This window comes from Colius striatus, chromosome 2 (genome assembly GCF_028858725.1).
Source record: "Colius striatus isolate bColStr4 chromosome 2, bColStr4.1.hap1, whole genome shotgun sequence".
NCBI lineage: Eukaryota > Metazoa > Chordata > Aves > Coliiformes > Coliidae > Colius > Colius striatus.
This window is the reverse complement of record NC_084760.1, coordinates 79565563-79579287: the sequence shown is the minus strand read 5'-3', so window position 1 is coordinate 79579287 and position 13725 is coordinate 79565563. Positions and strand designations below refer to the sequence as shown.

Sequence of the window (13725 nt, the reverse complement as noted above, 5' to 3'; positions counted from 1 at the left end):
TTCCATTCCCAACTGTTCAAACAGTTTCTCTTCCAGTTTGGATCATAAAACTAAATAAAAGACAAGCATTGCAAAATAAACACAAAGCAGTTAGCTCACAACAGTATTGGAAGTTCAATATTTCCATGTCAGCTGCCTGTCATCCCATACTTGACAGTGTTCCAAGCTTGCTACAAATTCGCTATGAAATTATCTTCTTGTTTCTCAGTGACATAGCCTGCTGTCCATGCTGCCATTCAAGAAACACTTTTCTTATGTGCTGATCCCTGTTGTCCATTGAGCAGGACACAGACACTTTGAACAGTGTAATAAATCTGTTTATTTCCAGAGCTTGGTTTTGCTCCAAATATTTCCAGCATGACAAAAATAGGGGAAAGATGGAAGAAAAAAGAACAGCTATAAATTAAAAACAAACCAAAAAACTCCAGAGGCCATTAAGTAGCAGCAACATAAAGATCATAATCTCAGATGTAATTTGGGGACAATAAAAAGTATTTTGAACTCAGGATTTTTATGCAAGTTCTTTCTAGCACATAAACTGGGAATTTAATTTCTATCAGCCAGTACACAGGCTCTCTCTCCCTCCCCTTCGCTGAAGTACAGGCATACTCATGAATTACTTGAAGGTACGATTTTTCTTTAAAGCTTTATTTAAGCACTATGCCAAGCAGCTCAGATACCGTGGCAATGCCAAGACTAGATGACTGTAAGTCTTTCTGCTGAACAGAAACTACACAGTACTTTCACAGACAACAGGGGACAGCACGTTGCAAAGTTTAAAGCCAGGCTGCGAACGAAGTTGCTGAATCCAAAGAGAACTCTCCAGTCACGGGACAGGCATGAAGGAAACTAATGATCGAAAGCCTGAGCAAGTAGAAAGTTAACCTTATGAACTATAAAGGATGTTTACATCAGCTTTGTTCTCTCAATATTACAGCCTTTAAGCTCCCTAAATAGGATGTGTATGACCAACTGTCAGCTTAGTTTATTAAGTGTCTGACTCCTCAGAGTATACTGTTTAATAGTAGAAACAGTCTCATTGATTAACATGTTTACCGTGCAGCTGTAACCCCTGCTCCCCTCCAATCAGTTATATAGAAACAAAGACCATTTTCAGGAAAACATGTCCCTTCAACCACATCTCAATATAGGAAGAGATTTGTGCTCTGCCTTCTGTAGCTATTACAAATCTTTCCCATGCACCTATTCTATTAGTATCCAAAGCACTTAGACTTGGTTAATTAAGTGGGCACAGAAGAAAGCTCATCACTACCACTCCTTCCCCAAAACAAGTATTTGGAAGGGCTTAGTACACACATGTGTGGTCATCCTACTTTGCTATTAATAGTGAGAGTGACAACCACTCCTATTTTCTATGCAAAATGCAAGGCAACACTGTAACCTGTTTCCTTATTCAATAATTGAAACATGCCCACAGGAATGCTACTCAGCTAACTCCCATCTCCCTAAACTGAAGGGAGCAAGATAGTAAAAGTTTGCAGCTTTAAATCTTTCTGTGCAAGGCAGACAAAGGAAAAAAAAAAAAAAGGGATCACATCCCCAAACCCAAACTCAGACATTTCTGGTGGAACATCTTGTAGCTGATAGATGACAAAACTTGCATAGGGGCCACAAAAACAAATTTAACAATTTTCCAGCTACCTGTTTATTTTCTTATCTGGCTATTCCATTCCTTATTCCTAGAGGAAAGTCTTTATCTGCAAGTGCAGGCACTAGATCAGATGAAAAGAAAATTCTAAAAAAAACAACAGCTTGTAAATGAACCACAAGTGTCAGTTTGGCCGGATTCCTTGCCACCAACAACCACTGTCTTAGGTGGCATATCTCCTTTGATTGCTCAGACTAATCATGACTCCTAAAGGAAAAACATGGACAGTTTGTTATACACATTCTCCTTCCTCTCCTGTGTAGAGAAGTTAGCCTTATCCCCAAAGAAGTCAGTCATCCCCAAAGAGGACTTCAACTACTTTTTTCTAGCTAAAAGCATTTTCACCCAACCCCAAACAGAAATTTCAGTTTTCTACTGAAAACAAGAAACATTTTATCTTGAACAAGTTTTTAAAGAGTTTCTCCTCACCACACTGCCCCCTGACAAAGAAAAAACAACCACCACCAACACACCAAAAGCAAACCAAAAACCCTCCCAAATCCTCTCTCTTATCTTCCTTCTGGGAAAAGAAAGAGCACCCTGCAAGATTACCATAAAGATTTAAACAAGAGACTGCTGTTCACGTTTGGAAAGCTTGTGACACCCGTTTGCCAAAACCAAACAGAAGTAATGAAAGCTGCACTAACTCAAGGCTTCTTCTACAGAAAACTATTAGTCTACAATTGTAACAGCTTCCTCTAGGATTAACATGTAGAGGAAGAGATTAATACATGTAATCATTCACCCATTTCCCTAGTCATAAAATGTTTCATTGCTGGTCCAATCACATAATAGTCTATTTAAGTTCAATCAGGTGATTATAAGTCTATTGCACAGAGATTTATTAGACCTTTGCATCTTGAAAAAAGTTTTGAAAGGTGAAATGTCACGTGTAAACTCAGTTAATCAGTTAATTAAAAAGGATGAAGGGTGACAGAGTGCAAAAGAAGGCTGGAGCGCGGAGCAAGATGAAAGCTTCCTTGAAACATTAGAGGATGTCCCAACACTTATTACTGCAAGCAGCAAGGAAGTAGGAAAACAGATTAGGAGATAACAGAGCTCTTTGGATGCTCAGTAACCGATCAGCATGGATGCTATCTTATCTCACAAGTAAATACTTTTTTTCCATCACAGGGACAGCTCTAGGTGGCCCAGCCTGAGCACGGAGGTTGGACCAGATTACATCCAGAGGTTCTTTCTAACCTCAGCCACTTCGTGATTCCAGTCCTGAGACACCAACCCAGCTCAGACATCAAGACAAGTAACAAACAACAGTTTCAAACTCCAGTTCTGTCTCCTGCAATTTCCTGCATCTCTACTACTGCAAGGCTGTTAAGAATTCAAACTATAAAGCTAAAGGAAGCTTTAATAGCCTCATTCATTACCACCAGTTGCCTTAATCCCTAAAGAGCAATGAACAAATTCAGGAGCGTACTGAATTATTCTACAGATATCTTCTAATGCAAGTTTATCCTTTAACTAGCAATACCTGCTCCTTGGAATTCCACATGGAGCTAAGCTGAATAAGACTGAATGCAGTTTTAAAGAAAAGTTTCCTATGTCAACTTTTACCTAAATTGAACTCACAAACAGGAGAGCTGACACCTAGGCTTAAAGCACATCTATCACAACAAATGTGTTGGAACTTTGTTTTCTGAAGTACTGCTTGAACAGGATGTTTCTGACCACCTTCATACCTGAATGGTTTTTTTTATGCTGTCTCTGTGAGGCATTGTATTTCACTCAGAGAAGTCACACATATTAAGGACTTGGGGCTTTGAAAGAAGTCCACTACAAATACATCTTAATTTATTTGATATGCCATTTATAACTGTGCAGCGTCACTGTAAACAGCACATAATAGCTTCCTGTCTCTTTCTCCAGAGCGTACTTTGCTTGCAGTACCACCAAGTTTAAAAGGAATGGGACTTTTTTGTTATTGTTAGAATGCTGTATTGTGAATGGCACTTGATGAATTCTTCTTCATTAAGAAATGATAATGAAAAGGGTAATAGATTCAGAGGACACTGCAGCATCTGACAAAAGCAAAGACCAATAGCTTTTTCAAATAATTCAGATCAAGTAACTATACCCTTAATTTTCCCATTTCGAGGCATAAAAGCTTCCTTCGTTCAGTACAAGTAGCTTTGTGCAGCAGAGTATTTTTCTTTGTGAGGAATGAGACTGAAGGAGGAAGATGGGGATTGACCTCACTGAAGAGCATCGATCCAGTGATACAGAGCTGTATCTCTTACTTGTAACCCACGGTCAGCTGTACCAATAACCACCACACTTTAAAGGTGACTTATGTGGTAGTAAAGACTTCTTTTTTTTTCCCAGGGTCTGTTTCTCTCCACAACAGCAGCAGCACCTCTAATGACATTAGGGCATAGAAGTCAGACAGTTACTTTCCTAGATGGTCATGTTCCTTCAAACCTTTGTGCTTCTTAGTCAATTTCACCTACTGAAACAGAGTGAAAAATTCAAGTGCTGATGTTGAGATTCTCACCCTGTCCGAAAGCTCAGAATTTAGATTTCTGTATACAAAGTTCCTTAGCACAACAGTAAGTCTGTAGAGGAGCCACAGCCAGCCATGAAGGCAACAAACCAGACAAGTACCTTGCCCTGACATCCTATTCCAGCTCCTAAGGGGTTCATTCTGAGTCTGAGCACAAAGATCAAATCAGAACGAGTAAACCGATTCATTTCGCAAAGTAACAACTTGAACAGAGAATAATTTATAAATCAAGACTTCTGAAAGTTTCCTGCTTTCCTCCCCTCCAAATTGTCATAAAGACATCTGATGCTTACCAATGCTTCCATACACACAATCCTTTCTGTATGTCAAAATCTTACAGCAACTCCTCAGTAGCTTCTGTACAGCACTCTAGACATGTCAGAGGAGCAAACAAAGTTATCAATTTCCATCTTGAAAAAAAAAATCTGTGAAGATGCTACTGCACTGCCAGGAGTCTTGTGCATGTTAAAAAATGAATTTAATGATAGAAGCCCACAGACATCAGGCATGTCAGTCTCTCCCACAAGGCCTGAAAGGTAATAATTACTACTATTTCACACCACAGCTTAGTAGTTACATTAACCCCACACTTCAGAACTTCTACCAGGCACTTATAGAAGCAGAAAAACTAGACAAACACTCTCCAAAGGGAGCAAGGCTTCTGTCATTACGTTGTCTGCCATAGTTCTAATTTAGTCTCACTTACAGGAGGAAAAAAATCCCTGCTGGGCTGCTGACAGCCCATATGGCACTGTGCCTAGGACTTACCTTCCACTCCACCAAAAGCTAAGAAAGAGCTGAATAGCACAGAAGGATGTGAGACAAAAGTCAAGGGAACGTTAGTCTAATGTCTCCTACCTCTCCCCAAAAATAGGGCTTTAGAGATGAACTGTGGCATAGAATACAGTCTTTAGCCACATCCACTAAGGCTCCTGATAACACGCACAGCAAATACTTTCTCGTACGCTTTGTATATATGTGGTCTCATATCCAAGAACTGACTTAAAAAGTCTCTCCATCTAACTGAGTACAGGCCTTTTGTCCTTTCTGCTCTCCATTAAAAACTGACTGCATCATCTTGAAACAAATAAAAGATTTATTGATGGCATCTCTACAACTGAAGTGTCACACTACACCCTCTCATCTACTATCCTCCTAATGCTCCATACAGTGACAGCAAACTTCAAAAAATAAATTGATGTTCTACAATGCTATGGAAGTTCAGTTCTGCTTTAGGGTGGGTTTTTTTTTTTTTGGGGGGGGGTGGTGTTCTGGGGTTTGGCGTCTTTTTTGAAGGTGAGGGTGGGTTTTCACACCCCATCAAGGCAGCAAGAGATCCTCTATGAGATTCCTAGGTGACAGAGTCACATTTGCTGCAACCGAGAAGTCATCTGTTTCCTTCCCTTTTTTATTCCCCCCAGTCACACTCTACATTGTCACACAGTCCAATTACACATGTTTTTCGAGGGCTTTATTCAGATGACTGATGAAAGAGTTGAGTAAATGCAAAGTTTGACTTGCAATCTGGTCACATTACAAACTCTTCCAAACTTAGTTGTAAAGAGCTGAGCTGCAACAAAAATTAGCAGATGCTTTGAGCAAAATCACTTTTTTTGGTTTTCAGAATGAAACAATACATGAGGATGAATATAATATCCAGGAGATGTTGGTCAGTAACATGAGCAATGTTGGTATCTATCTATAGAGCAGAAAGGGAGTAGGAATATTACCAAATGGAAGAATAAGACAGCTGTTTCCTATGGGAAAAAAACACGCTGAAGTTCATTGCTAGCAGAATTCAGAGGAAAAGGAAGATAGCTGCTACATATCCTGAACTATCCTGAGTCTTACTTTGAGAGGTGCCATCACATACTCCTTGAGAAGTTTTTTTACATTATCAAAGCTCAGCAGACAGCATGGTAAAGCCTGGTTATGACATCAGTTGTTATTCCTTAACTTGCTTCAACACATGCTCACAAGTTGTTGGATCACTTTGGAAATCAGAGAAATACCCATTCTGAGCAGAGCCAGAGCAGTCAAGAGGCAGTTCTTCTGGTAGCTGAGCTTCTTGACTGCTTGTCCAAATGCAAAAGCAAGTCACAGTCTAAACTATTAATGCTGCCACAAAAAGATGCTCTGGTGTAGGAGGACTGTTCCATACATTTCTGCCAAGCATCAGAGATGTATTCCGTGCAAAAGCCTCAGTGGTCATCATTCTGCCCATGTAGAGAACGGTGTATGGAAGAGAACTGGTTTTTATCCAGTTTTTTTTCCTTAGGCTGGTCACAGAAGCATTTGGTTTACCTGATGTGAGGCCTTTCTGTGTGTCTAAGTTTTCAGACTGATGCACTGAACAGCACCAGAACTGCAGATGTCAGAAGGGTTACCAAAGTCTCCTGGTCAGAAATGCAAGTCTCAGAGAGCAAGATTTCAGAGACTGTCCTATGCAGAGAGGTTCATACATACACCCCTCCTGTTTGCCCTGAAGACATTAAATATAACAAATTGTGAAGAAATTGTTTCATGGAGAGGAGAAAAAAAAAAGACAGTACAGTTTAAGAGAAGGTAGGGGTAAAAAAAAAGTCAGTCTGAACAATGTTGAGCAGCCTATATGCTCCAAGCATAACAAAAAATTTAGATGGCAAGCTAACTCATGCTCAATTCAAGGAAACAAGAGGTATTGAAGAAGGCCAGACACTAGAAGTGTCACAAGCTCCTCAATTCAATGAGTTCCGAGTCTAACATTTGCAGAACATTAGAACATTCTTCCGCATCTATCTTGACTCTTTAGCTACTTCCAAGGCACAATCAGAAGGCAGATTCACTTTCCTGAACTTCACCTGTAGAGCAGCAGAGACAGTGCACAGGAGTTAACAACAGCACAAGGAAAAGGGCAGCAGCAAACAACAGCTAAAACTACACATCAAGATAAAAATCCAAGCTTCAAAATTTGCCCTGAAGGCATCAAAGAAGGCACAGGGAGAGTGGCAGGGCACGTGCACAAGCAAGACAAAGCAAGAACAGAATAGGAAAATGCATATAAGCTCAAAGGACAGAAAAGCACAAGACAAAAATATGGTAATTGGAAAAGTCAGAATAAAACAATTTAGGAAAAGGATGGAGAGAAAGTGAAATAACGATAAAATGCAATCAATTGCAAGAAAAACAGCAGTCAATACCAGACTGCACTAAGATGGTGATCCATAAACAATCAATTATAATAAAACAATAAGATCTAGTCAGTAAAATGACCAGCTGAAGGAACTATACTTTTCCACATGTGTAAACTACTATTTCCTCTACCCAGTTACAATTTTTTAACTGTACGTAGCTGCAATATTTAGGAGACTATTAAGAAGCCATACTTGAACCTTGGGTGGGGTATCCCTCACAAGGTCTTAGTGTAAGCAGTTGGGAAAGAGATTCTTACTGCATTTAGCAAGCAGTATCAATTTATTCATGTACGTTGGAGGGCAGGGGTTGCTGCATGTTTCTTTAAGAAGGTAAGACTGTAAAGAGTAAGGGGTACATAACTAGTAGAAATCCACTTATGCTCTCCTCCACAAAGATCTGCCATGCTGTATCCCAGGGACACTGTCTGTGAGGAGTACTGAAAGAATAAAACTGCAGGGAGTTTCCGTTCACATCGGTCCACCCTCACGGCAGTAAGAGTTGAGTCATCTACTTTCCTTCAGCAGTGGAAGACATGGACTTTCACAAAGCACAGATGATGCTGTTGCAACTTTGTCTGGGTATTCTCCTACCTGTGAGGATCAACACACATTTCATAAGCTCCTCCATATTCCAACCAAAGGATCACTGGAATGCAGCAGACCATCAGCCAGTGTGGCTGCAATTTATAATCATCAGTGTCTAATACTTAGCAAAAAGAGGCATCACAGCAAACCTATATTCACCTATCTTAAGCTTGCATTTGCTGCATTTTGTATAAAACTATGATGTTTGGCAAGCTGGAGATTGCTAGATATTGTTTACCCTATCCCTCTTTTGATGGGAAGCATTGAATGCAAGCATTAAACTGGTCTTTTCTTGGGTGGCTACATTAGGAAGATTTGATTTAATTAAAGGAGGTCCTGGTTGATGTTTTAATTCAGCCTCACAAGAAAACAACATTGTAGGGCTTAAATAGAACAGACAACTTTTTTTTTTCCCTAGCAAAGACATACCTGCTATTGTGTAGTCTTACTTTTATTAATATACAGACTAATAGAAGTGATACAGTGCACAAAAGAAACTTGAGCAGACAGCCTTGGCAGCAGTACATACATTGGTTTACCAAAAAAAAAGAAACACAAAAGCTTTTAATGAAAGAAGCCAAACATAAAGATAATAGCTTTCATTTCACTAGAGGATTGCAGAAGGAAACAGTTTTCCAAAGGATTTCTCCAAGTTACAAACTAGCAAAGGTCCTGTGATTTCAGAAATGACACTTCCTCCTGGTTTGTTCTCTCAAGTAACTGGTGACCAAACAACACAGCAAGTCAAAGCTCAGTTTAGTTTGACAGGCTAACAGAAACAGGATATGATACAATACCTTTAAAAATCTGTTTGACAGTCACCAGACAACTGTTTATGCTGTGTATATCAGGTCCAGTGTCACTGAACTTTATTGCAGCTACAGAGCTACAACTTTCAGAGAGCAGGAGTTTTAATTTTGCAAAGCTCTTGCCACTTTGAGTTCTTCTTGCAGAAGAGAACTACACATCCTTCACTGCTGGTACAGCCACAAAACATGTCCTTTCGCACCCAGCCATACACTTTACTTTGAATACTTTTGGTCAAATTCTTCCAGATAGCGTAGTTGGGTGGAGGGACACAAGAAATAACGGGAAGGTAGAAAGATTCAACAACTGCTTCGCTAACTTAAACTTGCCTGGACCAGATATCAGAGCTTTCAAGCAATCCCAAGGACCATTTGACATGTTCTGCTATGTGAAATACAGTCCTTTCCTTTGGCCTTTGGAGATCTGCTCTCCTAGGCTCCTTAAACCCAAAAATCTTCATCCAACCCCCAGTTAGGTTTGGGATATTATAACAAGTAAATAAGTATTTTCTTTTTATCTTGTATAATCAGATTTGCTGCATTACACCATCTGGCTTTATAGCACATGCACTGTCACTAGCTTTACAAAGTTTTCAGAAAATTAGAGCTGTTTCTAAAAAAAAAAAAAGCAAACAGCAAAACCCTTCACATTGTTTTATGAATACAAAAAAGTTTTAGTCATTTGGGACAGCAATTTAATCTGTACAAATTTACATGACTGTACTACTAAGTAATTCAAAGTTTTACACTACAGTAATATAGTCATAAATTTAAGCAGCCTACAAATATTAAATTTTTAAGAACCTGGCCATATTGCTGGGAAAGAAGCCCATTCTTTAGAAGTCAGTCAAGCATTATTTGATAATAACTACAGCAAGGTGGCATAATATCAGACCTTGCCTGTTCACCCTTTCCTCCACTGCTTTGTGTACCATGGCTAGTACATGCTGCTGAGATTGGTCTAGTACACTTTGATTTGCAGAGTGCAGGCAAAAAAATCCCCATCTCTATGCAAGCTTTTGGGAGCAGAAAATGGAGAAAAAAAGAAGGAAAATTTCCAATCAAACCAAGCATGGAGGACATCTGCCCAGGTGAAAAGACAGTTAGTCAAGACGCAGTCCAATTCCCCATCCTTGCTTCTGTGTGGAATCACTAGTTTCCAGGTCACTTTTCTGTTTGTTTTTCAGCCAAGCTCTATAGTTATTTCCCACCCCAATGACTTCTAAAGAACACAGACATACAGGACTGTGATCATCAGGAGCTTTAGTTGAGTTCTCTCAGTGTCAGGGCACACAACAGAAGCCAAAAAGTCAAAACAGACATGGTCCTGCAAGGCTGTGCTGGGATGTTCAAACACACAGCGACCCTTATGTTGCCAAGGGCAGAGTACAGCAGATTAGCAAGGCATTTGAATTCACCCCCTCACATTACATCGTTTCTCCATGGCTCTTCTAAGAGCTACCACTCTTAGAGACTAATACATGCTCCTAGATAGATACTCAACATTAAGGCAGCAGACGCTGCAGAACTAGAAGCACCCATGACAGACTTTAGAAGGGTGAGCAAGTAGTAGTAACTGTGCCCCTAACACCCACAACCTAAGAAGTCATGCTTTTGGTTTGGAGAACAGACTAGCAACTGCATCTAAATAAGCCTGAATTACACCGTAGTAATTGAGTGCACCAACACCACACACATACCTAAATACCCATATGCTCTAATTAACGTTGATATTGATGAGAGTACTTTGCTATTCCCAAACAAGAGCACTTCAGTAATAAGTGCTGAAGAGAGCAAAAGACCTGTAATCGAATTCCAACTGTGTTTACTTCCACCCAGCAGTCTGTATTTTTCACACTTTTGCCTGTGGAATAAAAGCACCAGGGTAGTTGGAAGAACAGAACCCCCAATTAAGAAAGGTAGCACACCTCTTGTCTGCCCTTCACTGAGATTTCAAATGCTTTCTTCAACCTTTGAACAGAGTACTACATAGAAAACTTGAATCTGAGATTCAAATTCAAGAGAGAACCGGATGGTAAGGAACCAGCAGCCAGCTGCATGTCAGCTTTGTCTGCAGCAGGACATTGCTGCTCAAGGCAAAGCAGAGAAAGGACACAGGCTTGTCATTAGTAAGCTTCTGCAATGCAGCCATGTGCTCTTGTTCATTTTACTACCCTCAATGCAGCAAGGATGCCTAGACAGTTATTAAGCAATTTCCAATCACCCTGCATTTAAGATAATGGCAAGTAAGCAGCACCACCTGTAATAAAAACTCTAGACTCATTTGGGGTTTTTTTCTTTCAATATAAATTCTCATTTTTCCCTTCTCATTTGTTTGAGGGGTTCTAGGGAGAGAGCGAAGGTCAAAGTACAGCAGTAGGCAGATCACCAACAAAATACTTCTTCCCCCAAATCCATAACAAATCATTCTACCTTCCACTCATACTCATCTCACCCATTTAAACCAGATGACCTTGCAGCTGATTGTTACCATCTGGATTTTACTATCTGCTACTGCTTCAGCAGCACTGCTTTCAGTTTATTTGAAATACTGCCTTTAAGACTATTCTGAACTGAAAAGACACGACAGCAGTCCCACGCTTTTGACTGAGTCCAGTATTTTGTACATTTTCTCAACATACAACAATCACAATCACTGCTTTAGACAAGCTGTCAGATAAGACCCTCCAGTGTCAGAAGAGGCTATGAAAGTATACATTTTATTGCAAGACTGAAGCCAATGGATGACTATAGTGTTGAGACTACAGAAAGGTACTTCACTTTGGTTCTTTGCCTCTGGCAGTCTCATCACTAGTTTCCTCAGAGGTACGAGCTCAAGCAGCTCAGTGCCTTACCCTGTCAAATTACAAACACCTCCATGGATGGAGGATCCTCAGCCTCTCTAGGCCAGGCTGCCATTTCAGTATTTGATCAAATTCATGATGAAGCAATTTGCCTGACTGGAATTGTTCCTGATGCAACTTCTGCTTGTTGCTCCTTCAAAAGAGCCCAATGTCCATAGCAAGAAAAGAAAACTACCACAAAAAAAATATCCAGAGGCAATACCTACGACAACCCTACAGACTTAAGACCTAGTTGGGAAGGAAACAGCTCATCTGAGTACTGTTCTGTGCAAACCAGTAACCTCAAAAACTTCTAGCAAGTGAAAAGAAGCTGCACAGACAGTAACTCGGTCCATCATCAGCTGTGCTGTCCCTTCCTTCATCCCTACAGCCGAGCACCTGGGCTTCAAGTCTTCCCTCACTCTTCCACAGTAACAGCCCTCCCTCTGCCATCTCCACCCTCTCACTGCTCTCTCTCACCCTTCTCTGCCCCCAACCTCATCAATCTGCGGTTACCCTTCCCCGTCCATCACTCCTTCCCTCACCCACTACCGCGTCCCCATGGCCTCTCATTACTCTCAGAAGTTACAGTTGCTTTTCCCACCCTCGCACTGTGCGTGGGCTGCACCGCACGGCTTGTTGAAACGGGCAGTCCCCTCAGCGCCCCGCCGCCTCTCCCCTGCGCCCGCGGGTCCCGACAGCGAGGAGGAAAACCCGACGGCGAAGAAGAGGACAAAAAAGCCCAACGGCCTCGTGTGTTTCGCCGGGCCGGGCCGCAGCGAAAGAAGCATTAGGGCGCTTCGCCCGGTGTTTTGAGGAGGCAGCGCTGAGGGGCAGCCACCCGGGGCAGACCCTGCCCACCGTCCCTCACCCCACTTCAGTAGAGAGGTTTCCCCAAACGTTCCCCTTCTTTTCCTGCTCCCTCCAACGGCTCGCTCCCCCTCGCAGCCGACCCGACAATCCTTGCCGCGACCTCGGTCTGTTTTTCCCACGGCATCACACTTGTTTGACATAACCCACGGGCGTGTTATTTCCTGTGAGTAAGGGTCGGGGGAGCAGCGCTACCTCGAGGGCAACGTCCCCGTCGCAGCAGCGCCTCCGCTTCTTTCCTCCCCTCCGCTCGCCTTAAACCCAAACTCGCCTCACCATCCCTCCTCACTGCCCTCCTCCCCCGCCCCGCGGGTGACCCTCCCGACGCGGCGGGCGCCGGAGTCCCCGCGCGGAATGTCCCCACGCACCAACCCCCGCGGCCGCCTGTTCTGCTGAGAGCGTTGGCACGAGCACCCGAAAAAGTAGCGGGTTTAACTTCTAACTTGTCTTCGGAGTGCACCCGCGCACCGGGAGCCGCGGACGCGTCCCGCAAAATCACGTCGGAGAGCAGCCCCCGCAGCCCCCGTGGCGGGGAGCAGCGAGAGTAGCGCCGGCTCGGGCAGCGGCGGGGGGACAGGCAGGGCAAAGGTCCCTACAGCAGCCCGGCGCGGCCGCGCGAGGCGAGCGGAGAGGGCCGGCACCGCCGCGGCACTCACCCGCCTGACGGGGAGGGCCCTTCCCGCGGCCGCCAGCAGCAGGAGAGCGAAGCCGAGCGGCACCAGCGAGAAGGGCATGTCTGGGGCGGCCCCCTCATGCGCGGCGGCCCTCTGAGGCTCCGGTTCCCGCTCCCCACGGCGGCTCCGCGGCGGGGGACAGCGAGGCGACGGCGGGGGCGACGGCGGCCGCTTTTGTAGAGGCGGCGGAGGCGGGGCCGGCCAAGGTGCGGAGCGGAGCGGCGCGGAGCGGCGCGGTGCCGCCCGGCGGGATGCGGAGCCGCCGCGGGATGGGGCTGCGGGGGTCGCGGCGCGGCGCGCAGGGCGCTCGGGCTAGATGCCGGTGTCGTCAGCGCGAAGGGCTGTTTCGGGGAGGGGAAGAAATACCAACAAAAGAAAGCTGAGAAAAAAGCGCTTTTGCGATCCTGGCCCCCCGCCTTTTCAGCTCCTTTCTTTTCTTTCTTTTCTTTGTGGGTTTTTTTCTTTCTTTTACTCTGACTTTGTCCAGGCTTGGGCATCTTGGTGGCCTTCATGCTGTTCGTGACGTCCAAGTTCTATTAGTTTTTAATAACATTAAACGCAATTACTCATTTATAACATGAATTTGC

The 13725-nt window shown here is 43.3% G+C and overlaps 1 protein-coding gene across 1 annotated transcript in view; it reads right to left on the bottom strand.

Moving 5' to 3' along the window:
- Positions 1 to 13331, bottom strand: part of GLP1R (glucagon like peptide 1 receptor) — a 95732-nt gene extending 82401 nt beyond the window's left edge. Inside the window, exon 1 of the mRNA XM_061991269.1 lies at positions 13121 to 13331. Coding sequence (XP_061847253.1) covers positions 13121 to 13198 — 78 coding nt within the window. The 5' untranslated portion in view covers positions 13199 to 13331. The remainder of the gene's footprint in view (positions 1 to 13120) is intronic.
- Positions 13332 to 13725: the final 394 nt, after the last annotated feature.